At 35.2% G+C, this 26,085-nt stretch overlaps 1 protein-coding gene across 3 annotated transcripts in view; it reads left to right on the forward strand.

Moving 5' to 3' along the window:
• LOC150100891 (glutamate receptor ionotropic, kainate 2-like) overlaps window positions 1-26,085 on the forward strand; it is a 96,463-nt gene that overhangs the window by 18,352 nt on the left and 52,026 nt on the right. For 2 of the 3 annotated variants that reach the window (XM_090402127.1, XM_090402126.1), the window contains exon 3: window positions 10,243-10,398. The exons of the other annotated variant lie outside the window; for it this stretch is intronic. In XM_090402127.1, the coding sequence (XP_090258253.1) occupies window positions 10,243-10,398 (156 nt within the window). The remainder of the gene's footprint in view (window positions 1-10,242; window positions 10,399-26,085) is intronic. 3 annotated transcript variants of the gene reach the window in all.

The following is a 26,085-nucleotide window of genomic DNA, read 5'->3' on the forward strand; positions in this document are numbered from 1 at the left end:
ATAAAAAGATTTCGCAAGAGTGTTTACAATCTCTCCCTTTCTCTCTCTCCCAAAGATTCAGAAATGACGTTTAGGATATAGGTTAACATGCATTGTAATTCAGAAGACGTTTTTGAATTTATGAAGAGTTTTTGTTGTAGCGGAAACCATCCGCGAGATTTAGAACTGAACAATCAGTAAAATATCACTACTAAATGAATATATTGCATTTTAACGCTACAACATAGTACATAATTTCATATTTATCATCTTTACAAGAATAGAAATACCCGACGAAACATAATTCAGCATCTGTATAGACGAGATAAAAGGATATCATCATGGCAATTAGAAAAAAATGTATAAAAGGGTTAATGACGTTTTCATCTGAGTATAAAGTTTCCACTATTCCAGTTACAGGCTGCGTTCGTAAGGAGTCCCAATCTCGGTTTGGTCCCAGTATTTAGACTATCTATTATATATAGCCTAATTAACTAATGCTATATAGGCCAGTATATTATTGTCTTGTTATTAATATATGCTCTTCGGACAGTGTGTGTGTGTGTGTGTGTGTGTCTACTTTACGGGATGTATAACCCTGCTACCATTGCATAAGACCAGGAAACTCGCCTTTGGTGGAAATGCCTTCGTAAAAGTTTGTCGCTGATTATTTCGACTTCATTACAAGTTGCTATCATGTGGGATAAGCCAAAACATTGTAATCATATAAATAATACTACACCATTAGAGTAATTTACGATGTATTACATATCACATTAATAGTACTTTCATTAATATATCTTTTTTACAGAAAAAGTCCAGAAGAATATGAAGGTGTGCGTGCGTGCGTGCGCGCGCGCGCGTGTGTGTGTGTGTGTGTGAGAGAGAGAGAGAGATAACTCATTTATGTCGAAATAAATGAGCGGATATTTAAATTAGAATTCGAATATTTGAATTCGAATATATTTGAATTTGAAAATAGTGCTAAGATGAATCCAAGTCCAAATATAGATTTATATTCTTCTTCCATCAGTTTCTTGGCTATTTATCTAAAAGCAATGAAAGAACGAGGGTAGAAAAATCAATCGGTGTCGCTGTCATTAATATTACCAAAAAGAGTGATTGGATGGTTGCTATGGTTACCATTTTATACTGTACATTTCTCCATTGACAATGCACAGGGAAAAAAAAAAGGCGAACGGTTAGGCTACGTACTGCCTGAAGTCGAATGAATGAATGAGTGAACGAAATAAATTTGAATTGAAGACTTTCCACTTCAAACCTTTCAGTTCTTTTTACTTTACTTTGCGTGCATTATGCAGGCTGGAATCAAAGAAGTAAAAATAACATTTAAAAGCTTTTCAAGTTAGATATTTCCCGATACCTGGTGTTCTCGTTGACTTTAATACATCGCTGCGCAGAATTCCTCCACCCCCACCCCCACATCCTCGCCACCAAAAGTGTGGCTGTCAATTGCTCCGGTACTGATGATTAATGGGATCGGGTGTTCTCTGTCAGAAAATTTTGAAAAGCTGTAATTGAAAATGCGTGCTTTAAATAGCTACGTTAGGGGGTCTTTTTAGTCTTCGGTCGAATAATTTGTTGTCATTTTTTTTTTTCGAAGAAAGGGATGATTCGGAAGCTATGAGTTTCAATTGCCGACACGTGAGAGATGGCGATGTCGTCTGTACGGTTCCTAACAGCCAATATGAAGGAGGTACACCATTGATCTGTAGATGGTTATTATTTATTGATACAAACATCGTAAAGATAGCACAGAGCTGTGCGGTTTCACTGCTGTGTGGACTCGGAAAAAGTTTCTTAAGATCAACTTAAATGTAAATGTACAATAAAAGATTCAGTGAATTTTTATAAAATAACTTTTAAAAACTGGCGAATATTTATCACTTAGACAAACGCATTCTTGCATTATCTGCATAAGAGTTTCTCAATTTTTTTAATAGAAAATATCACTAAGTTTAGCTAAACTGATTTATTATGGACCGTTGCTTGTTCATTTTGATACTTTGAATGTACTTTGTTGAGAAATAAAATACTATGAATAAAGAAAGAAAAAACCTCCCACGTTAAACTCGGGATACGACATGAACATATTGGCAACAAGCCACATAGCCGTCATCCTTAAATAATGCAACATTCTTTTCGGACTTTTTAAACCTCCCCCCCCCCCACTTTACATTTTTTTTCTCGCAAAGTGTCTCAGAACATCAACTTCTTTCCATGATTGGCAATATTAAAAATATATGTAAATACATGGTTTTGTCTTTAAATTTAGGTGAGCTAGATGGCATTTTAACTCCCCTTCTATCATGAGATGTTCGAGGCATACTAAGAAAGAGGGAATGTGACATATTATTCCTTCTTTTCTCCCACAGTATCACGTTTTCGAATCCTACACTCCCAAATAACTGACATCATTATATATTGCTGTATATCTAGGACCACCTATCTTGTTTATTTCTCTACATCCGGGACAGACTATCGTGTGCATTGTTCTACATCCGGGACTGCAGTTTGTTTTAATGCACAGTTTAGCACGAATTTATAACATGGATACTGTGTGAGAAAGTAATTTTTAAATATTACTCTGAAATGTGTTTTATAACTGTTTCCTAATGATTAGTATTTAACTAACCATGCAGGATTTTTTGAATCCAATTAATACATCTTATACGTCTAATGCACGCGATGTCATTCCTTAAAAAAATAAGACTTGCCATTTCTTCATGCTAAAAACATATCATGTAAAAGAAATGCAAGAATAAATATCCGGAATTCTTTTCCTATGGAGGTCTCTTTGGATCGGTAGGTGGCAAAAATCCTCAAGAACTTGTGCACGTAGTACACATGAAGGAATCTTGTCCTAATGATTAGTCACTCTGCTGTTGTTGTTCGGTTCCTGCTTGTCCAAGTGAGCTCACATTCTCTGAATGCCAGTCTGCATGTATGGACAGAAGTAAAAGATATGTGTTTGGTTACTCATTGCTTAAGACTCAAATAAACAAGAAAGTCTGACATAACTTACTTTGCTTTTTTCGTATTTTTGATCAAGTCCTTTAATCGAATATTTTGGTTGATTTAATGAACAAATTATTTTAATTAAATACTTGAGGGACAATTCATAGGAGAGAATACGAACTCATTTTAATAATGTCCTTTTTTTGTTGTGTTTTTAATAGTTAACTTATACGATAATATCATAACCAGTAATATCCATCAGAAATTGAGTGCGACGTATTTTGCAATTGCTCGCTTAAGATCTATTATGGACAACCTTGAATTCAGTTTGAATTCAACCTTGAACTGTTTGTGGGTGGGAGTCGCATAAAAATATCAGAACCAGTTTGAATGTGTTCAAATCTTCAAAAGGTATTTATTCTACCTGGTGGGTATCGTAGGGGTTGTTCATCTTTAAAAAACATGAATGAACATGATTTACTTGTCATTTAAATTAGAGAATACGTGGATACAAATACTCGCTTGCTACACAAGTAGCAATGTCCTATGAAATCACCGATGTATCTTCTCTTAGACAAGCTTTATTTGAAATATCGTCTAAACATCACATTACCTTAATTATAAATAACAATAGCGATGATTAAAATTAATAACCGTTCCTCTAAATTAAAACAGTGAATGTTCTCGAAGTGTAATCAAAGGTTATTTTGATGCAAGATCAGTTTAGAACACCATCTAGTTAATGGTTTGCTTAATCTCGTGACATTTAAAGTGCCTGTAGTGGCCCACTTGTGACTTGTATTCCTCTTTCGGATCCTTTAATGTGTGCGCTGACAATATTCCGCCTATACGTACCTGTCAATAACTCCAATAAAGATGATTAATGATTTTAATCGCTTCCTATTTTAAGATTGTTTGAAATCCATTACTGAAAATCTGTCCATTAAGAATCCAATTGGATGAGAAGGTCATTTATAATCAGTTTCCTCATTTCCACAAATGGAGCTACAGAAGATTGTATTCATTTTGTCCATTTTGTCTTTCTAACTACGTAAAGCACATTTCTGGTACATTTACGACACGATTAACCAAGGAAACGGTCACTCTCTTTCGATGATTGATATAAGGCACTTGCAATAATGACGTCATCCTGTCTGACCTATTTCTTCAAGTTTATTATTATTATTATTATTATTATTATTATTGATTCTAGTATTATTATTTTTACCAATAACATGCCTCTTTGATGCGAAAGGGATACACTGATGAGGTGAACGCAACATAAGTATTGAAGAGCGTCACTGCATAAATTACATAGAACTTCAATGGAACTCTTCAATGGACTCATGACCAATAATGATATTATGATTATTCCTTACATGATAATAATGGAACGTACACACACTCCTCCATATTGGAAGCCTGAAATGGCTTTAAAAAGTTCCATGTTAAGCTTCTAGGGATGAAATTTCCGAAGTATTAAATTCCTGGTCAAAGTACGATAATAATCAGCAATTTTGCATGAGCGACATTTCCATAAACAATAAAGAAATAAATCTGGTAAGAAACTTTGAAGAATGGGAAAGAAAGTTGAACCAAATAAGACATTGGCTGAAGGGTATTGGAGAACTAAAATTCTTTCTAATAGCAAAACATTCTCGATTTTTTATGTCACAATTAGAATGATCTCACACGTTTTCTCATTTCGCCCAAAGCTACGTAAATAACGTTGAATTCAGACCTAGCTTCCGGTGTGAACCACTTTAGTTAAGCCAAATGGGTCTGTACACACACCATTGGACAGACAACGAAACACGGATTATTTGAAAACAACAAAAAATATCCCAATAGATAGATAGAAAGAAGTGTAGGAAATCCTGCAATTACTGCAGTTTCAAAGAAGGGAAAAAATGACATCGAAACACCATAGCAACGAATCTTTTCTCTCTAAGAGGCTCCCATTGAGAAAATGACCTGAGGTGGTCTTCCGATTATGGATGGCAACTCTGTATGTAGGAATGTTTTTTATTGGAACATTAAGCTGCTAAAGTTATTACGTTTTATTTATTTTTTTTCTCTGGCAATATAAGAATGCCTTGATGGAAATTCATTTTAATTTATTCCACTACTTAAACAAAGCTTTAAATGGAAAGTGTTGGAATGGAATCTTGTATGATTAAACGTCCAATGAAGATTTACGACCGATGCATTATGTTCTGGATTTTGTCGTTGGAGTAGCGTTGTTGAGAACGCTGCTCTGTTAATAGTTATCTCCGGAGGAATGCAAAGGATGTCATTAGCTTGATCGTTTATCCACTCCTGGAAACCTTGTAATATATGGAAATGTGTTGGGTTTTCATTTCCTTCCTAGGAGCCATTTATCTGATTCTGGTATTTCCTCTCTCTGTCTGTCTCTCTTTCTCTTTTTCCTGAAACTATTGACTGTTAATAGCAAGGACTATTGTAGCGATGAATGTCGTTTACGACTGCTTTTCGTTCTTCATGTAAACGATTGGACTGTTACCAAGTAATGTATGTTACTGAATGGCTTTTAAGATTTGAACACCATTTTTTAAAGTGTTTTAAATACAGTGATTAGTTTTTTTCAAATACAGTGCACCGCTTTACATAGAGTGAGCTGCCAAGTCCATAATAATAGGGTCATATTTGCATAATAATGAGATAACACACACAAGCGTGCAACTACAGTGCAGAATCAGAAGGACACTTTTCTATTTATTTTTAATTCACTATAAAATGGTTGATGGAAACGTTATGATTGTTTTAGAACCTTAATTGCAAAAAATGTTAGCATAGAATCTGAATGATCTCACATATAATAAAGATATGATGACATTTGAAATGTAAGTTTACCCAGCTTAACCAGTAGATATTATCTGGCTTTTTTTGTGTTTTGAGTACTTCTGAAAGCAGATGTTAAAGAAAGGTATCTTATTTTTTTCCTCTGGAAACTGTTGTTCTATTTTAATCTTGCTCCAGGTCAGAGATCCCGTTAGTCCGTCGAAAGAGACATTCCAATGGGGCCTCATGCAGGGAAAGATGGAGAATGTCGAGAGATAAAACGTAGAAGTGCACATAGCCTGGATGACCTGATAGAGAGACAGAGGAGACAAGAAAGGAGATATGTCCTCGTGTGTCATAAAGTAAAAACATATCGAGAAAAGAGTTTTCTGTCCTAGCAAAGAGGTCAACGTTCTTCTATGGAAAAATAGGTGATATGTTCATCTCTATGTAAGCACAGAGTGCTTTTATTTCCATTGGAGGAGGAGGAGAGTAGGAAACGAAGTTATTTTGGGACTAGGAAAAGTTAACTTTGTTTATTTCTAATGTCTGCGTCTGCGTGAATCATGATGTCGCCCTCTTTCGGATATTTTCCTTACTAAAATAAAGATTGATGTATTTGTGTATTTTGAACAGTGTTAAATATTATATATATATATATATATATATATATATATATATATATATATATATATATATATATATATATATATATATATATATATATATATATATATATATATATATATATATATATATATATATATATATATATATATATGTATATTATAAAAATAAGCTATATTAACGAAGTTAAAGTATTAAGAATAGTATTTATAGACTTATTTAGTTTATTAACCATAATATATGTAGATTATCTTGATTTGAAATTCAAAAACTCCACACTTCGAACCTCACGATTACGAAGGGTTGTAATTGAACAGTATATTAATATCCTGGATGGGTTGAAGCTTAAAAAGATATTTCGGGAACCTTCCTCCATATACCGCATTGTAACTTTATGAATCCACTTTGCAATCCGCAAACCATCCTGAAATAATCGATGTGATAGTCTTATCACTGAAGGACTTTTAAAATATCTACAAAAGTTGGTTAATTATCATACTTTAAGAAATATAACTGAAGAGTGTTGCAAACATTATTGGGATTGAGTGGGGATGTTGTAACATAGGCTTCTCTTTAAATCATCAACACCGTCACTGTATATGTCATCTGTAAATCTGCATTAAATGCAGATATAAATAACAGCAACAGCATGTTACTGTTATTTATATCTGCATCAGTAACATGGCTATCCGAGGATCTAAAATATGTTCATAAAACGAGAACAACGCTTATGATCCAAACGCGAGATTGTAGCATTGATCATGACTACATTACACCAGATATGTGCGTGGTTCTACACACCTAAACTGAAAATTCAAAGCCACAAGTGCTCCTGTCAAATCTCTACACCACCGAACATATCTAACGGTAAGAGTTTTCTGTTAGATATGTTGTTTTTACAGGAGAGACAGAGGATCCGAGAAATCGGATCTTTCACTCTATGTCCTTGGTACAATTCCCTATGACTTTGATCATTAACTTAGTTAATCAAAAACAACTTTCAGGACAGGGATTTTCAGTACAAATAACATATTATGTATCACAAGCCGTAGCAACTTTGTTTTCACTGTGTTATCTTCAATTTGACCGTTATCTTTCAGATAAAACACACCATGACACCTCTAGTGTATTGATTTTATTAATATATGTATGAAAGGCGTCATGCAAAATATTTCTACTATTAAATAATGATGGAGAGTATAAATATAAGTAACTCAGGTATTCTGTGGTAAATGTGTACCGGATTGTATAAAAGGCATGTAATTATAAATTAAAATTGTTGTTCTTGTTGAAAGACCTAACTACTTTTTCGAACAAACCAAAAACATCTAGAAAGCATAATGTATTCATTTAAGAGGCTTAGGGGTGCTACGGTAAAAATTATTTATCCTTTTTTATGCCTATCTAATTAGAACAAAGATCTGAAACTCGGTACGAACATCAAAGAAGACAGTAAAGAACAAAAATACTAAAACTACAGAAACGTACTAAATGTTAGAGAAGTAGAACATATTGAAGAGGATTGTTTTTTTAAAAAAATCATATTTATGAGAATAATGACTACTCCAGAAGCACAGAATGAAATGATGATACACGAACATCTTACGTCAGAAAACTAATACCGAGACAGGAAACTAAAAACGCTTATCGTAATGTCGTGGCGCCATCTAGATAGCTAAATAGATAGATAGATAGAAATGGAGATAGGCTTCTGAATTTCTTTGCAAATGATTCTCGTGGGAATGGAACACGTCCTCACGAAGGTGACTTATATCTATCTAAATTAATTAGATACTGAAAACAACTGCCTTACAAAAATTACAGAACGCTTCCTCTAATTTATCTGTTACTGCATTTTAGGCAAAACCACACGATAATAACTCAACTTTGAAGTCTGCAGTACTTTTAGTATCGTTAAGAGGAAGTCTGACTTTGAAACAGTTAAAGTGTAGTAAACTTGATTCCTGCACAAATGACAATTGCGTATTCTGGTTCTTTACAAAAGTTTGTCCATTTCTGCTTACACCGCTTATATTAGAGTTTTTCATCATCGTATAAAGATAAAGCTGACTTCCTAGCATCAGTCTTCTCGTCTAACTCCTGCATGACCAAAGCAAAGCTCCTTTTTCGTTTCGTTTTATCTGGAACACTGCATGTCATTTTCCTTAGGCCTTCTGCCAGAAAGATATCAACAGAATCTTGAATAATTTGGATTCCAAATGATCTTGATGGAATCCGACAAGTTGTAATCAAAAGATGTGCTCATGAAATAATGGAAGTAGACCGCCAATTTATAGCCAATTCTGATAAAGAGGTCAATATTTTCTACCTTCAAACTATCGACCTTTGTTCTCATATCAACTGAAGTAATGGAAAAGATCATCAATAGCCAAGTACTTCGACATCTGGAGAACTATTAATTAATGACAGCAATATGGATTTCGTGAGTCAAGATCCACAGCATATCTATTAGCTTGCATGGCCCACCTCTGGATTAGTGATGGACAGGTTTGAAAACACCTATGCTGTTGGAGTTGACATTTCCAAGGCATTTGATGTCAAGAGTTTGACAGCTTCTTAGCAAATTGTCTGCCTTTCCGCCTTTGTTACTTGATTGACAGTTTTCTCCCAGGACGTTTGTGTAATGGTGGAAGGCTTTCTCCCTTCGAATTTTCCGACCAATACTGATGTTAGTTCACCTATCCTCTCCCTCATATACATGTGTGTGTGTGTGTGTGTGTGTGTGTGTGTGTGTGTGTGTGTGTGTGTGTGTGTGTGTGTGTGTGTTTCAATTCATTCCTCTGCCTCAGTTCTATGGAACAGCCTACTCCAGGAAATGTTCATAAAAAGACTACCAATTCCAATTCTTGGCTGTTTGCTCTTAATCTACACACAGTATTTATTGCCACTCATGTGTGGGAGCGACATAAAATGATTACTTATAAAATATTATAAATGGACCATGATTTAAAGATAACCAACTTCAATTGGGATTTTATCATAGGCTGCCTTATTATTAATCAGTTTAGGGTCTGTCCACTGCAGACACTGGAAGCTGTTTCACAGGAAATAGTTAACTGAGGATATTTTGAGTGCGTAGGGGACGGGAGGGTGTGATCTAAGCTCTAGATAACGAATCCTAAGAAATATAATTAATGTACAAATCACTTGAACGAGTTGAACAGTGTAGATTAGTTTGGAGTAACTTCCGTTTTATAATAATCTTTTAAAAAAGCAGCAAACTATATTTATTCTGAAATTTCGCTGACGATCCTCTTGTTTTCTTTTTAAATTTGATAAAAAATCATATTTTTTCATTTTATTAGCGGAAAGCTTTTAGCAAAACACGTTTTGTTATTAAATTTATTTCATCTTCAGTTCTGCAAACTCCTTCATATGAGATGGGTTGATTTAGAGAATACAAATCCGGTGAAACTCAGTAATAGGATATCGAGGACGGAAGTAGAAATTTTGAGAAAAATAATTGATTAAAAATAAGTCTTACAAATTTCAGAATCAACACGAAATATTACCAGAAATAACATAAGTTTTTGACAATTCATCAAGCATACTCTCGCGGTTACTGAAAAAGCTAAAGCAATTGTCGACATGCTCGCCGTGATTTCCGACAAGGTTAATATTGTTTTGGTGAGTCCTGTCTGTCTGTTCATGGAATGTGTTTGCAGATTTTTGTATATATTTTAACCCACATCCATTTCTTTATTGCATGCAATACATTCTCTTTATTTACTTGTGATTCTGGTTATTAGAGTGTACAACTAACAGATCCATTAATTGCATACAGTTCGGTCCAAATTTCCATCCATCTTCATTTTATTTTTTCTATTTTAATAGGCTGCCTGCTGGATGGTTATAATAACGATCAAGAGGTGGCGCTGAGGTATGCAGTCGATCGCGTGAATTCAGACCAAACGCTGCTGCCGCAATCTCGACTGAAAGTACAAGCGGAAAGAATCAAGCCACACAGCAGTTTTAACGCATCGCAGACAAGTAAGAAGTTGCCATAGAAATACCATTAATCCTTTTCATCTTCCCGCTTTACTGCTGTCACTAGAGTGTCATTAGTTCTCATTGCCCGCGGCGACATCTGTTTACCCCACCACGAGTTTAGTATTATTTGTTTTTGGTCATCCAGCCACCTGTTTTCCAGGCGTTGGTGGCAAAGTTGACTTTCTTCTTAATACTCCGGATTATTTCTTTCTTTCTTTACATTATAAGTCTCGTTTCCTTAACGGAAGAAGTTTTAATGTTTGTTAACGTTGCCATGGCAATATCTTTCTCTTCTTGTTTACATCGATGTTATTAGCGTTATTATTATTCAAGGCTGTCACGTGCACCACGAACTCATAGGAAGATGAATTGTTCTCAAGCGTGTATGTTAACAACTCCAAACCAACCACTGCTCCTTCAAGTAATCCACTTGAACAGGCCTCTACATGTGTTCCTAGTGGAATCTTATCTGTATTTTCCATTCATGTCTCATCCATCAAATGACAAATAAACATGTTGGCTAAAGGTGAAAGTGGAGAATGTAAGGAAAGAAAAGAGAAAAGAAAGAAGACAGATGCAATGTATTAATATACTTAAGAAAAACAAAAAAGCGAAAATGATCAGAAACGAAAGATAGAGAGAAAGAAGATTATAACAACATTTTTTGCTATTTTCACAATTCATTCAATGGCGACATTCTTGACTCCTGTGTCATCGACATTTTCAATTCAGTTCTGAGTTAGTCAGTCCCATGTCTGATCATAAGTTATTTCATTCAGTTTGTAAATTTTCCCCCTTCATAAGTATCCAAATGAACGACATGCATATGGTAAACTAAGTAAATTTCGACAATTCCTGTTACGTTCGTATCAGGATGGGTTCCATGGTACATTACCTTGATGGACCCATGTTTCACTTAGGATTTCTTCATGAATGCAGGTCAAAAGATGCCTCCAACGATCTCGATCTTGAGCCTCTCTCTTCCATGTTATACCCATAGATTTCACTAGTGGATCTTCCCATCTTGTAAGTGGTCTTCCTGGTTTTCTCTTTATTCTTGGTTGCCATTTGAGTATTCTATATGTCCATCTGTTATCCCTGAGTCTGACTATGTGACCTGCCCATCTCATCTTGCTTTCGTATACTGCAGTTACCACATCTTTTATGCCTGATCTCTTTCTTAGTTCCGTGTTTCTAACATGTTCCATTCTGCCGATGTTACAAATCCTACATTCTATTGCATGCTGAGTTATTCTGAGAGTCTCTTCTTCTTCTTTTCTTGTCGTGTTCCATGTTTCTGATCCATATGTGAGTGATGGAAGAATATTACTATTAAATAATTTTCCTTCGGAGAGATGTCAAGATTTGGATCAGTAAATGTTTCTTTTAGTCTGTTGAATGATAGCCATGCAGCTTTCTTACTTTTTGCTAGTTCTTCAGATAAATCGTTATTCATTTTTATTGTTTGTCCTAAGTACTTGTATGAGTCAACTTGTTCTATAGGGATGTTATCAATACATAGGCGACTGTCACTTCTGTCACTTGATTCCATGGTACATACAATTAGGATTCTGTTATTATACTCAGGTGTGGGAAAATCAACTATCAACTATTGAATGGATACACTTTTTCTCCATTTATTATATAAAAAAAGGTCTATCCATTCAATTCTCACCCGTTCTTAGACGGGTTGAGTCCCCAAATTATTTGTTTAAGGCGATTTAATGCAACCGACTTGCAATTCCTCTGGTGTATCTCTTTATTGGGTAAGTATTTTATGTCTGTAGGTGTATGTGTTCACGGCTCCGGCTTGCTTGTTTTGAGGTATGAAGAACCTCAATTTTTCGGACGAAAAACCCTGGGAAGCCTTATGAGACCCAGCTAACCCGTCTTTAATTGCAAAGCCCTAATAAAGATTCCTAGCGTCATAAATTGAATTCGAACTCAGGTCTTTGCAACCAAAGAGGCTTAGTGGAATTCAACTGAGCTACGAGGGCTAATATGGGAAAGTAAGTGACTTCATTTTAACTCTAATGCTAGCATATCAACTGTTGCCAACGGTGTGTGCATAAGGTTGGTTGCCTGTACGTATTAAGACGGGGAATGCAAACCTGTCGGAAGTAAATCTTCGTTTATTATAAACTACTTTTCTCTACTATGAATGATGTAAAAGTGAGCATCAAGTGTATGGCAATAATAGGTTCTGCTTGTGTCTACCAAGTGGTAGAGTAGTCAGAGTATATTTCGGTAGATCAGTGTGTTTATTTTATTTTTTTAAATGTCAGTTTGCTGTGATATTCAGCGAATGGAGTCGCCACAAATACGTAAGGTGTGGTGGAATTAGAAATAAATTTAAAAGACAGGTTAAATATTACAGAATTCAAAAGTTCATTTGTATATGTCTATTATCACTGAGAACGAACAGAAAAACAAAATATCAAAAAGGATTGCAATGAAGGATTAGATATTTTCATGCTTTAAAAAGGGATACTAAATGTAGTGTCCCTGTTTATGACCTTGAAGTTACTAAGTCCATTGGGTGAATGTATTCACACACACACCATTGCTTAGAAAGAAGTCAACAGACACTACATGGGAAAGGGTCCATCACGCCATGTAACAAGTGAAGTGTTTGTAAACTGTTGACAAATTAAGCAATCCAGGTGAACAATCAGTGATACCATACTGAGATGGAAGCACAGGGAGTCAACTGTAAATACGTAGTGGACAACTCAAACTCACTGAACGTGACCGTAAGCTGCTACGAAGGATAATGTATAAAAACGACACGTTGAATGCGGAGTTCCGGGCATCGATTGGAACACGAATCTGCACCAACACATTCAGAACCGAGGCTCACAACATGGGTTTCCATGGGAGGACTGCAATATGCAAGCCACACATTACCTGAACAAACATACAGTGTCATCTTCAGATGACGTAAAAAGAGATGTACAGTGGCACCAAGAAGCTTGGAAAGCCGTGCTATGGAACGACGAATTACACTAAACCCTCTACCGAGCAGATGGACTTGTGTGGGTGTGGTGAATGCCCGATGAATTTCTCGTATCAGAGTGCGTAACTTCAACTATGAAATTCGGAGGTAGCGGTGTGATGGTATAGTTCTGGTTTGACCTCGAATTTCTGTTTGTGTTGTCACGAATACTAAACTCCGAGAGGTATCTGAACATTCTGGACAATGCAATACTTCCTACTTTGTGGCGTTTCTACGGAGCTGACCTCTATCTCTTTTAACAAGACAAGGCACCGTGTCATAAGGTTGCTGCTATTGTAATTGCGTGGTTTGTGGAGATGAACGTCACCACACTTAATGGTCTCCACAGAACCCTTACCTCAACCCTAAGGAACATCTGTGAGATGAACTGGAGCGTTGGGTGAGGTCAAGGGACGTCTTCCCCACAACAGCTCAGGACTTTATTACACCTACAGAAAGAATGGTCCAAAATTCCCACTGATCGCTATCATACTCTGTGGAAAGTATGCTCCGTGTGCGCCATGGCTGTTTGTTCCTCACACTATGGTGTCCGTTGACTTTTTTCCAAGCAGTATATGTAGGTTGTCACAATGAATTGTTAATTTTCTAAGAAGTATTATTTTTCACTGAATTTCATTGATAAATGCTTTTCCCGAATCTTTGCAACATGCATCCTCCGAACACGCGCCTTACACACTGAAAGGACTCTTCTAAAGCTGAGAGAACCATTACAGTTTATTTTAGTTTTTACTTTTTATTTGAAATTCTTAAAAAGGAAGGAAGACATTAATGTCATTCGAAACTCGCCTTTACATAAAATTGATTGTAAGCCTCGTGCAGAATATGAAGTTTTCTTAAAAGAAAGAACATAGGTAATATTTCCTTCTGCAAAAAAATGCATCTGCCCTTACATTCATCAATGTTCTCCTGCAACTCTATCACTATAAATATCACGTAATTCATCTTACATTACAACAAACCTCCCTCCTTTTATATATTTGAAACATCCACTTTATGCGCTTTATAATTATTATTATTTTTGTATGAATCATCTTTGTATTTTTATTATTGGTTAATTATAAACGAAAGAAAAGCAAGCTCTTCTTGAGTTTGAACCGATTTTATATAAATTCGTCCTCGCAATCTTCTTCTTACAGACAATAGCTTTGGGTCAGAACAGCATTGTGGCCGTCTATCTCAAGGAAATGATCTGACATATTTCATACCGCAAATGGAAGAGTTTTGGGGAAGTAGATCAAGGGAGCATCATTATCTGAAAAATCTATCTCAGAAGTACGTTTCCAATCAATCAGGAGACCATCTTTCCAGTCGAAATGTCTGGAGTTTGACGTCTCTGCTTCTTCTTTCCCTGCTAAATAACCTGCCTTTGTATAACCATTTTAAATAATGATGCACTTTATCATGAGACTTGAGATGAATATCCATCTTTGGGTACCTCCATTCTACCATCACTGATTTCTGTAGTATTCTCATAACCAAGTCGGTTTATTTTTCATTTGGTTTACTTGTTCATTTAATATTTCATCAAATAATTCCAACTCAGTAGTAAACTGGTTTATCCATACGAAAGAAAGCTTAATTTCCTGTCTTGTTTATTTAATAAAATTGTTTATTTAATAAAAGTCAGAGCACGAAAGAATCCTTTTGATTCTGCTGTTTTTATTGCTTCTTATTCCCATCATTGTTTTCCAGTGCAGTTATTTATCTTTTGAAGATTAAATCTCGGATTCCATTTTGCTTGCATTTTAACCATTTTGGATCAATCAATTTGATCTTATTAGAGTCTTTACAACCAAGGCCACCACATGACTAAACCAAGTTATAGTGAATTGATTATTGCACATGAGGATGGTTGTAAGGTGCTTTAAAATTTGGAATGAATCAAAAAGAAATTTTAAATACATTTTAAGTAAAAAAGTAAAATCACTACAGTACTCGTAAAATGAGCAAGAAAACTTTATGACGTGTCGGAACAGGGTTATTGCTATTCGTAAATTTCGAAAACAAGAAAATAAAAGCAGATTTTGGACGTTTGGATTTAGTTATTTGGATTTTTGAGTTACCTCAACGGTTTCTGTGTACTTTTAAGAGAAAATGGGAAAATCACGCTTCATTTATTGGTCCAATCTCCAATAATTATTTTGTGATTTGGTTACTTCTTTAGACTGTCTAGTACTTGTCTGTTGTTGAAGGATATTATTTGTCCCAGATAGATAAATCCACTCTGGAAAGAATTCAATGTTGATACCATCTAACAGAGTAGGATTTTTGTGTTATAAATAACTATTTTGTAATGCGGTGTAATTTTGTTATTTTATTATTTTGGTTACCGTGTAATTTGTTTTTTTTATGCTGGTATCTTTAAAGATTAAACCTGTGACCTCTTTAAGACATCATCTACCTCACATTCACTTGAAAAGCCCTGATAAACGTTCTTCGCTTTCGAGATAGGATTTGGACCCAGGCCTTTCTAGAATCATTGCACGTATCAAAATATTGGTCAATTTTATGTTACACCACTTACTTTTGAAGTAATACCTGTTGGTAAGAAAACTTTGTTGTTCACAAATGCCTTTCCTATCTTATCAGAAAAAAAAGTTCCCTTGGTAACCCTTAGCGAAGAACATGGATGTTAGTTTCTTCTTTCTCCTTCGTCGCATGGAATAATTTATTTAGCATTTAACCTCAAGTTATCTGACGTTTAAGTAAATTATTAATAACATTAAAGTTAAGATACGAAACAGAAGTAAAGCAACACCCTAAACTATTCACTCTCATCACAGAAATTACGTTTTTTATTTTATTTTATAAATTATATTGTTTTTTTGAACACAAGATATCCCTGCATGTAAGAGACAAATGATGTCAGTTGATGGAACTCGATTGCTTTTTCAGTTTTCCCCACGAGGGCAAACACTACTGCAGCGGGTCAGTAACTAGTCGTATAATAGGAAACATAATCAGAGGATGTACCAAATGCTTGGGTGGAATTACAATTAAATTCATTTACTTCACTATCTTAAGTAGCTTTCCTGCGCTGCAATTAAATGCTTGTAACAGTTCTTAATGGCGTAGACTTAAGACGTCCTTAGAGTTTCTTTTCACTTTATCCTTGAACAGACTACACTTATGTTTTTAAATAGCTTTTTTTTCTTCCTTCTCTCTACATTTTTAAGACTAACACTTGGAGCGAGTCCGACGCTTGTTAGATCTCGCGGATTAAGTTGCAATTCTAGTCCCTAAAACAGACTCTGTGAGTGTCAAGATGCTTCATTTTGTGTAGAAAAGAAACCTACACTTATGTAGCTGTATCACGTGAAAAGAAGCCTTGTTCCTTTCCCCAGAAGGGAAAAGAATATAAATAGACTGTAAAGAATTTAACGAAGAAACCTAATATTATATCACGATGGAGACTAGCCTGCAGTAATACAATTCACTTTGCAATTTAGAGTAAAATATTCAGGTTTCTCCTTCGAAACAGGCAATGCACAAATAAAAAGGGTGACTTCGGATAGGAAAAATGTTTTCTTTAAGAAATATTTTTAGAAAATAATACAAAAAAGGAATGCATTATGCATTCAAAATAAACATACAAAACTAAGAAAAAGATAGAGCAGTACTGAATAGAAATTATACAATGCAGTGCATTATATACACACTAATACACTCGAAAAATTGACAGAAAAAAAGTTTTTCATGAACATTTTATGTTTATCAGTATCCCCAAAGAAGATTATTTGATATAATAGGTCCCGACATGCAGATTCCAAGTATCCGATAGAAATTCACATATCACGCCAAAGGTTTGTACACATTGCAAATTACTGAAGCCTATGAAAAGCTATCATATCACTTCATTCTCAATTTTTTTGACTTATCAGTGGATTAGCCACACTCCAGATTCTTCAGAATAGCAGGTCATCGTCATTGTTTAGTTGATTCTTTGAAGATGATGGGCTACTAGACGATTTGAAAATTGGAAATAGCAGGCGAAAGTTGCACATTGGCGTAATGCATCAGGAAGTGCCAAATCGACACCATAGATACAGATTCAGGACAGAGTAACCATTACAATAAGAGCTGGCTATTGTCATCCGAGTTCTGCATCAACTCGAACAGACTGCTGGCTTTGACCCTACGATCTCTTGTCACCAGTTGTCTATTGAGGTTACTGTGGGCAGAAGTGAAAACATCTTCGACAAGCCTGTGTTCTGAAGGCTTAATTCAAGTGGACTATATGCAAGGAAGCCAGCGTTTTGTATCCCAAACCACACACCACCGCAGAGATCTTCAAAACTATTCCATGAATATGTGACGCGTAGCTCTGACCAATGGAGTGTAATTCCGTTCTCTGACCAGTCTGGTTTTAGCCTGCATACCGATTATATAGAGAGAAGGTTCCTTGTTCTCCCCAGATCACACCCTTTCAGGCCTGTCCCTTCAACATCAGAGAAAGGGACAATTACGGTCTAAGCAGTGTTCTCTTGTAGGGAGGAATAATGATCAAAACCCCATCTTCCTCTTCATGATTTTGATAAGGATATTGTAACTGCATAGAGATATCTAGACGAGATCCTCCAGTCCTATGCTTTATTTTGTATGGGTGCATTGGCCCCGATGTTCTTTTTATTCATGATACCGCCATGCCCATAGAAATCAAGTGCTACAGAAGTATCGTAGTCATTACCGAATTGGCATTATAGAAAATTCACACCTCGAATCCATCTTCCAATGGTTCTCATTCGAAGATGGACTGGAGGTTTTAGCATTTCTATGAAAATAATAGATTTATCTGATATTCCGTGATATTATTCGCAAATAAAGCATGCGAGTTTGAAACGTGCATTCCAGTTATTCCTTCTTTCGTTAGGATTCAGAAAACTAACGGACAAAGTCACATCGCAACACATATTCCATTTCTGGGTAGGTTTCGCTTCTGACAGCTGCTCGATGACAGAGATGGATAGACTTGGAAGGAGAGATTCCCGTATGTGTCTACAATTCAATGATCCGAAGTAATGTATGTGCGGGTGGGGAGTGTGAAAGAAACGAAAAAATCAGAACAGAGGGAGGTTTTGACTCTTTTCGTCTAATATAGCTCATGTATGATGTTGCTCTCCTTTCTAATTGCTGTGTCCAGAAATTAAAAAAAAATTCAATAATGATTCCGTGATAGGGTTTCAACTATTTCGCCCACAGACGATGCGCAGGATGTACCTCAGCCGATTGCATAGAAGCATGTTCATCATAGGACTCGATCAATTCCATAGGAATTAAGCAATAACGATAGATGAACATAAAACTGCATCTCGGATTATCATTACTCTTCCAGAAGACGATAGTGGAAGTGGAATTACAATCACAAAGCATTTTGAGATAAACCTGAACTGTTTTTGAATTTTTAACATTCATATTCGATGTAAAATTGGTAGCAGAATGTTTTTAAGCCAAAAATTTCATCTAATATTTAACATTTCCCGAAAAAATATTTATGAGCGCATCTACTCTTAGCGGCTAATAATATTCTATCATTGGCAGCGGACAAAAGCTCCAACTGAATCACACACACACACACACACACACACACACACACACACACACACACACACACACACACACACACACACACACACACACACACACACACACACACACACACACACACTTTATGAAAGCTCGTATTTCTTCAACTTACGAGCTACGTTAATAAAGTACATGAAAATAGCGGCCAGCGAAAGTTTTTGGATAACGACAGTTCTTTGAAGGTAATAAAAATGATGGCTGGCTTGTTGTAAAGGTGCGATCGAGACGATGAGATAGCTCTGCTTTCAGAAATGGCAAAGAATGAAATTTGAGAAATGGCCGCTGATTTACAGTAATGAAGAAAATCAAGCCGTTGTACGATTTCGAATGCATTTATTCCGCGATTCCCTCGTAGAATCCGTACAAGCAACGCACTTATTATGTGAAGTGATGCAATAAACGTTGCCGTGTTATGTATTTTAATATTTCATTGAATTTATAATGATACCGACTAATATAAAGGGTTTATCGTAATAAGAAATTAGATTCTCGTTGTGTTTGTGTAAAATTTGTTTAGCGAATTTGTCATCATTTCATAATCACCGTCGTACCAGATACTGGTTGATGTCCTAATTATATGAGTATGAAGCGTATTAATTGAATATGAAAATAATAACGTGCTTACAGTTGTTTTTTTTTTTCTGGAATTTTGTTTATATACATAAGTACATACATGACAGATTTCAGGACCACATGTATAGGATCAGTTATAACACTCTTCATGGCCTTTATTAGTGCATCTTTCCCTCTCTATCTTTCTCTCTCCTGAAAAGCATCGATGACTTGGATGTCATCGATGTCATCTTCGAAGAGTAAGTTATAGCTCGTATAAGAGCTTCTCTGGTGAGAAAACTGTTAGATGATTTATTTTTTTGTTTATATTTATTGCACGTGTAAAATATTTAGTGATATTAAATGAACCATTGAGCCTCCGTAGCTCAGTCGGTATAGACGAAGCCCTTTGGTTTTTCGTCCCTCAGGACATACAAACCGGCCAGTAGAACACACGCAATTTACAGACAAGAATACTTGGAGGCAATAGGAGGCAGATGACGCTTTGAAGAACTGGATAACCATTTCCTAACTTATCTTCGTTAGGAAATCCGATACTGTAAAAGCCACTGATGGATGATGGCAATGAAGTATTATTATTACCCAGTTTTGGAAATCGCTAGGTAGTCGTCGTCACTGGTTAGTTAACTTCATAGATACTAATTTTGAAGAGTTTTACCTGCTCCCTTTATGAAGTTTAGTTTTAGGAATGTTTACGTACTTTCAGGAAGAATTTTAAGAACACTAGAAACGTTTTAATGGTAATTTAATTTAGACAAAATTGTGTCTGAGAGTACATCATCATCATCATCATCATACGTATCAAGGAATTTAGGCCTAGCATGGCCTGTTCCGGCCTTCGAAGTCATCGTTGAATCGTTTAAGAGGACGTCCTGGTTTTCGTTTTCCTAATGGCTTGTACTTTAAGGCTTGTTTTGGTAATCTTTCTGTTTTCATTCTTTGAACGTGTTCCATCCATTTATGTTTATATTTTTTAATTTTTTCTATTACTGGTTCTTGGTTTAATTCTTTCATAATATCTTCGTTTCTTTTGCGATCAAATAGGGTATACTTTGCAGTTTTTCTCATAAACTTCATTTCTGCTTTTGTTGATCTTTGTTTGTCTTTTTGTTTTATTGTCCAGATTTCGCTTCCATACATTAAGACTGGTAGGGCTAATGTATTGTATACTTTTAGTCTGGTTTGTTTTTGAACTAGGTTTGGTTTAAATATAGAGTTAATTACACCTGTTATTTTTAAATATTTTGCAATTTTTACGTTTACATCTTTTTCATATGTGATCATGCATCCTAGGTAGTTAAATGAATTCACCTGTTCTGAGATCTTGTTATCTAATACTATTTTAGTTCTTGCTGGATCTTGTCCTTTAAAGGCCATAGTTTTTGATTTTTCCCCTGATATTATCATACCATAATCTTTGGATATCTCATTTAGATCTAAAATAGCTTTCTGTAAGTTATCTTCAGAATTTGTAATTATTATTTGGTCGTCGGCAAAGAGGAGAGTGTTTAAGTTAACTGTAGGTGAAAGTTTAATTCCTTGATGTAATTTTTTACTCCATTTTATTATTATTTCATTTAAGTAGATATTAAAAAGAGTTGCTGAGAGGAGACATCCCTGTCGGACCCCTTGGTTTATCTCTCTTGTATATGATAGCTCGTGATTTGTCTGAGAGTACATAAACCAAACATGTTTCCAAGGTTGAGTGTTGTGATAATTAACTCGCTTTTATGATACAGAAATCCGGTCATAAACCATCTCTTTTATGATTGTCTACGAGCATATCCTTATTTGTTATTGTTGTATTAGGCAATTTTATAAATCATCCTAAACAGAAAAAATGTATAAGATTCTGTTTGTATTGTGATTTAATCTCTTTCCAATGTACAAAACAGTAATATTGTTCCTTTCCTTTTAAAATTGTCAAATTCTTGCTTATTTTGGTTGAGAGAAAGAAGATCAATTGCTTCCGGATTCAAAAAAATCCACCAATATGGATCAACGAGAAATAAGTACAATACACTGAAGTATAAAGTGAACATCTTAAAAACTACAAGAAATGTTGATCGTAATATGTTTGTTTCGAACCATATGATCCAAATAGTTTAAATATTAATAATGCCGCGATTTATTTATGTTTTGTTCTCCAAAAATTCATAAAGTTTTTTCGAGTTCCTTCTGCTGTTATTACACACACACACACACACGCACAGCTCAAATGACTACTGATTTAGGAGATTGTTTTGGAAAATCAACAATTACATTTCTAAGATGCGTTAGCAGCTCATTACATAACGTATCAGTAAATTACTTTCTAGGTAACTTAATCGTTCATTCCTCATCTGCCTGCTTGAATCTGTGGGTAACATTGACTCTATTAACTATCTTTTATCAGCATTCGTTGCATCAGAAGGTTCCTGTTGGTATTAAGGTACAAACGAGCATTTGTCTAAACGAGCATTTCCAGTTCTTCAAAGCGTCATATCAAATTCCACGACAAATTCTCTCTGTCTTTCTCTCATTTTGCTGTGAGCTCATAATTTCGTGACAATAATGCGTATTGTAACTGTTATTGGAAAGCTTTTGGATGTCGGTAAATTGAAGAAAGGGATGTTTGAATTTCAGGAAAGCACTTGACCATTGAATCTTGTACGATAAACGGAAAGAAAATGAAAGAAAAGATGGTGTGGCATCACAGCAAAACAACAGGAATGATCATGTGATAACAGCGATAATAATGCTAACAAGAAAATAAGAAAGAATTTATTAAATATGCAATAAAGGAGGGAGCCTCCGGTTTCGCGGATTCTTTCTCTGGTTTGGAAAGACTTGGATTCGAAAGGTTTCTTCTCCTGGAGAAGCGAAGTTTCCATCCTCTAAAATAGGAAAAAAGGATAAAAGAATACACGTAATTACACACACACCTACAGACACACAAACAGCAAACATGCAGATAGGATTCATGGCCATGTCATAACCGGTGTCATGTTTCTAAGAATCAAAGTTACTTGGCCATGACAGGTCTTTAAGCCTAACACGAAAAGGAAGATAGGAAATATTCAATTGATGTCAACAATCAAAATAAGATGAAAGGGACAAACGAAATAAAACAATTAAAATACGCTTTAGACATCAGTTTTTGGATCTATTTTTTAATGTGAATCAGCCAACGAAAGATTATTAACCTCTTGTACGTTAGTATTGTGATTATTCCAAAGACAGATAAAATCAAACAAATGCACTATTAAAATTTATTATTGCGATAAAAGATGTTAACACTCTATTTTCACATATTTTTGAATCTCAAGTAGAAATTACTGCGATATATTTCCTATCCAACGACAGGAGAATTTTACATTTATAACTGAAACTACGAAAAATGCAAAACTATCCTAAAATAGCTTAGCATTCAACTTTTTTAATCTATTTCCACCCCCAGTGCAAAGTTGTAAACATATAGTTCGCTGGGTAGTATTGTACCTGGGCAAAATATTAAAATATTTAGATAATTCGAAACTCTGCTCTCTAGAGACCAAACATTGAGTTCCGTAGACGGCATATAAACCCAGTGCTTCCAAATCGAATGGCGCATGCAGCGTCGTCTTTGTGAAAAATCTAGGAGGCGATTCTTTCTTATCCTCAATGATATCAACGGGCTCGAAGCAAATCCCGCAACGTCTGTAAACTCCACTTCCTCGTAACCTTCACATTCTAAAAATTAAAACTTTCACAGCAGTGTTCTTATGCGTCTATCACTCGCAGATCTTTTCGCGTTCGATGGTCGTTTGTACGAAGGGTTCATGACGTATTGGACTGAATATTTAATACCATTAAGAGCTAAGAGACGTTACTACCTCTTATAACAAGATTTGGTTTTCTAGATTTTTACCTAAATCGTATTTTGGGAGAAGGATTTCATTATTGCAATTTTGGGGGCTAGTTTTATCCCGTAATGAAACAAGCAGACTACACAGTTTTCAATGTTTAATTTTTATAACTCTAAAAGACAGTTTCTGAAATATTAAATGAACTTTAAATGGTTCGTCAAGTAGCGTGGAAGGTTGTGTGGAATGGAGCGCCCTCTCGCGATGAGTCCGAGTTGTGATCGTAAACTAACAACAACAACAACACAACATTCTTCTCTTTATTTGAACCGCATTTTTATATTCCAAATAACCTCCAATTTTCGATGGGTTGCTATCTCATCTCATCTTTCTTTCCCTCTTTTACCTTGCGGCGTCTAGGGTTTATTTTATCATCAGACCTCAAGCCGTTCACAGGATAAAGTGGTCAGCCCTCCGCCCCTGCGTATCATATGTCTGTAGTGTTCAGTTCTCAAGGCCTGTTTGCCTGCTTTTCGGGATGAAAAACCCCAGATAAACTGGCGGAAAAAACCCTACTGTCCACGCCCAAGACCGGCTAACTTGGCTGAGGAAGATCCTTCAGCTCCTCACGTCATCGACGGGAATCGAACCTAGGATACTCCTTCCACAGGCATGTGGTTGCGAAGCGCACAGCCACTAGGCTAACTGCGCGATAGGATGCTATTAATACGAATTTATAGAATTCTAAAACTTCGTTACTATCCACATCACATAATTCTAAGTAGCTCCTTTATGTTATTGTAATTCCATATTTATTTTGATTTCAGTGTGACTGTTGTCGTGTTTGCCTCTTAAAACCAAATCAGCCATTTTGAATATCCTAACGGGTAGCGTTTGGCTATGGATATTACTAATCCTAAAAGAGTAATAAATCCACATAAATACAAACTGGTGTTTTTTGTTGTTGTTTTTTTTGTCGAAATGTTATAATGAATAATGAATCACCTTTAAGTTCCGAAGTAGCTTATTTCTGGATAACAAGAACAACTGTTGAATTTATAAAAATTCACTTTTTTTATCGTATTAAATAAATTTTATTTATTTATTATTAATATTTATGGTAGTGTATTTGCTCATGAATCTACAAAAATAATTAATATACTATAGTGCTATATTGGAACAAATTAATGGTTAATACAATTCTGGCATAATTATTTAAAGAATTAAAATATATCTTAATAAAAATGGAAACTGAATACAAATTAAAATTCAGAGCAGCATGCCCTTATTTTTGCAATTTATCATTTTCTCGCAGTCTAAAGTAAGTCTTGATAATAATCGTTTGCCAATGACTTTTTGGAAGAATGAGAATTCCAAGCAGTTTGCGTTACGATGGCATATCATCATTTTCTTTTATTAGGTAAATTCATGGCCGGAGATGCGAGTATTGCCCATAAAGGAGGTTTATAATCATCCAGTGGTGACATAAACTGTGCACAGAACAGAGCTGGAAGAATGTGAAGAGCTCATGAAAATTCAAACCTTGATAACAAAGTGGGTAGATGAAAATATTGGCATGTGGAGGAATTAATAATTTTATATTAAGATATAGAAGAAAGCTTCTCAAGTCGACTTTAATATGCCAAACCGTTTACGAGTGCCATCTTTTGGGAATAAAGAAAACTGGTATTTTTTTTCGTGAAGGTTAAAATGTAATTTTGGTACTTTCAAGCAAAAGTTTGTAGCAGAAACAAAATTTATTTTTTAATTGCAAAATTTGTCTCAAAAAATCAGTTAATTATTTTATGAGTTACTGGTGATTTCCTGTGTTAGCCTTGTTCATAGTTTGCCATGACAACTATCCAATAGATAAATGCACGTGGTTGGGGGGAGAGTTGAAAATGGGATCGACCATCTTATGTGGGTCCTGTTGAAACGACTAACGATGCATCGAAGATATTTGAAGGCAAATCCAAATATACAACTGGTTAAAAATCACGTACGTAACCTAAGAGTAGCATATCGTCCACACACAGACTTACATAACACTCCTCAGCAATAAAATCCGATTTGCCTATCGTAGGATAAAGGTACGCTAACATAACACAGTAAGCCAGCTTAGTTTTTGTTTTTATTTTTATTTATTTTTAGATTTGTACAGTAAGGTTGTTCAACCTATATTCACGGTAGTAATTATTATACTGTTAATGGATAGAAAGAAGATCGAGGAAGTAAAAAAAAAAGGAGCTTATTAACATTGGATTCGAAGACTTCTAGTTTGTACTCTTTAAGAAATTCATCAAGTACACACTTTTCTATAAGAGCAGTAAAATGAGTGAAAAAAGACAATGAACTTTGTTATGTGAGTCTAGAGTTAAAACTGTAAAACAATGTTTAGTAGCTGCTGCATGTGGTTTAATAGATTAAGAGGATAATTGTCTTCATAATGATGTCAATACTTATCCAAGGCAATATTCATTATTTCGACTTCATTTCCTGTTATTAATTGCAATGTAGTTCATTTAATATACTTGCTTTGGTAGTCTTAAATGAACATGATGGCTATTCTGATGGACGGTGATCATAGGAATATTTGTAAAACAGCAGATTTAAAATATGCGTAAAAGATGATGGAGTGAATTGATGACAGATGGATCATTAATCAATCTAACTGCTCTCTTTTGTACTGAG

This window comes from Typopeltis vanoorti, chromosome 12 (assembly GCF_054136105.1).
Source record: "Typopeltis vanoorti isolate ZY-2024b chromosome 12, IOZ_Tvanoo_1.0, whole genome shotgun sequence".
NCBI lineage: Eukaryota > Metazoa > Arthropoda > Arachnida > Uropygi > Thelyphonidae > Typopeltis > Typopeltis vanoorti.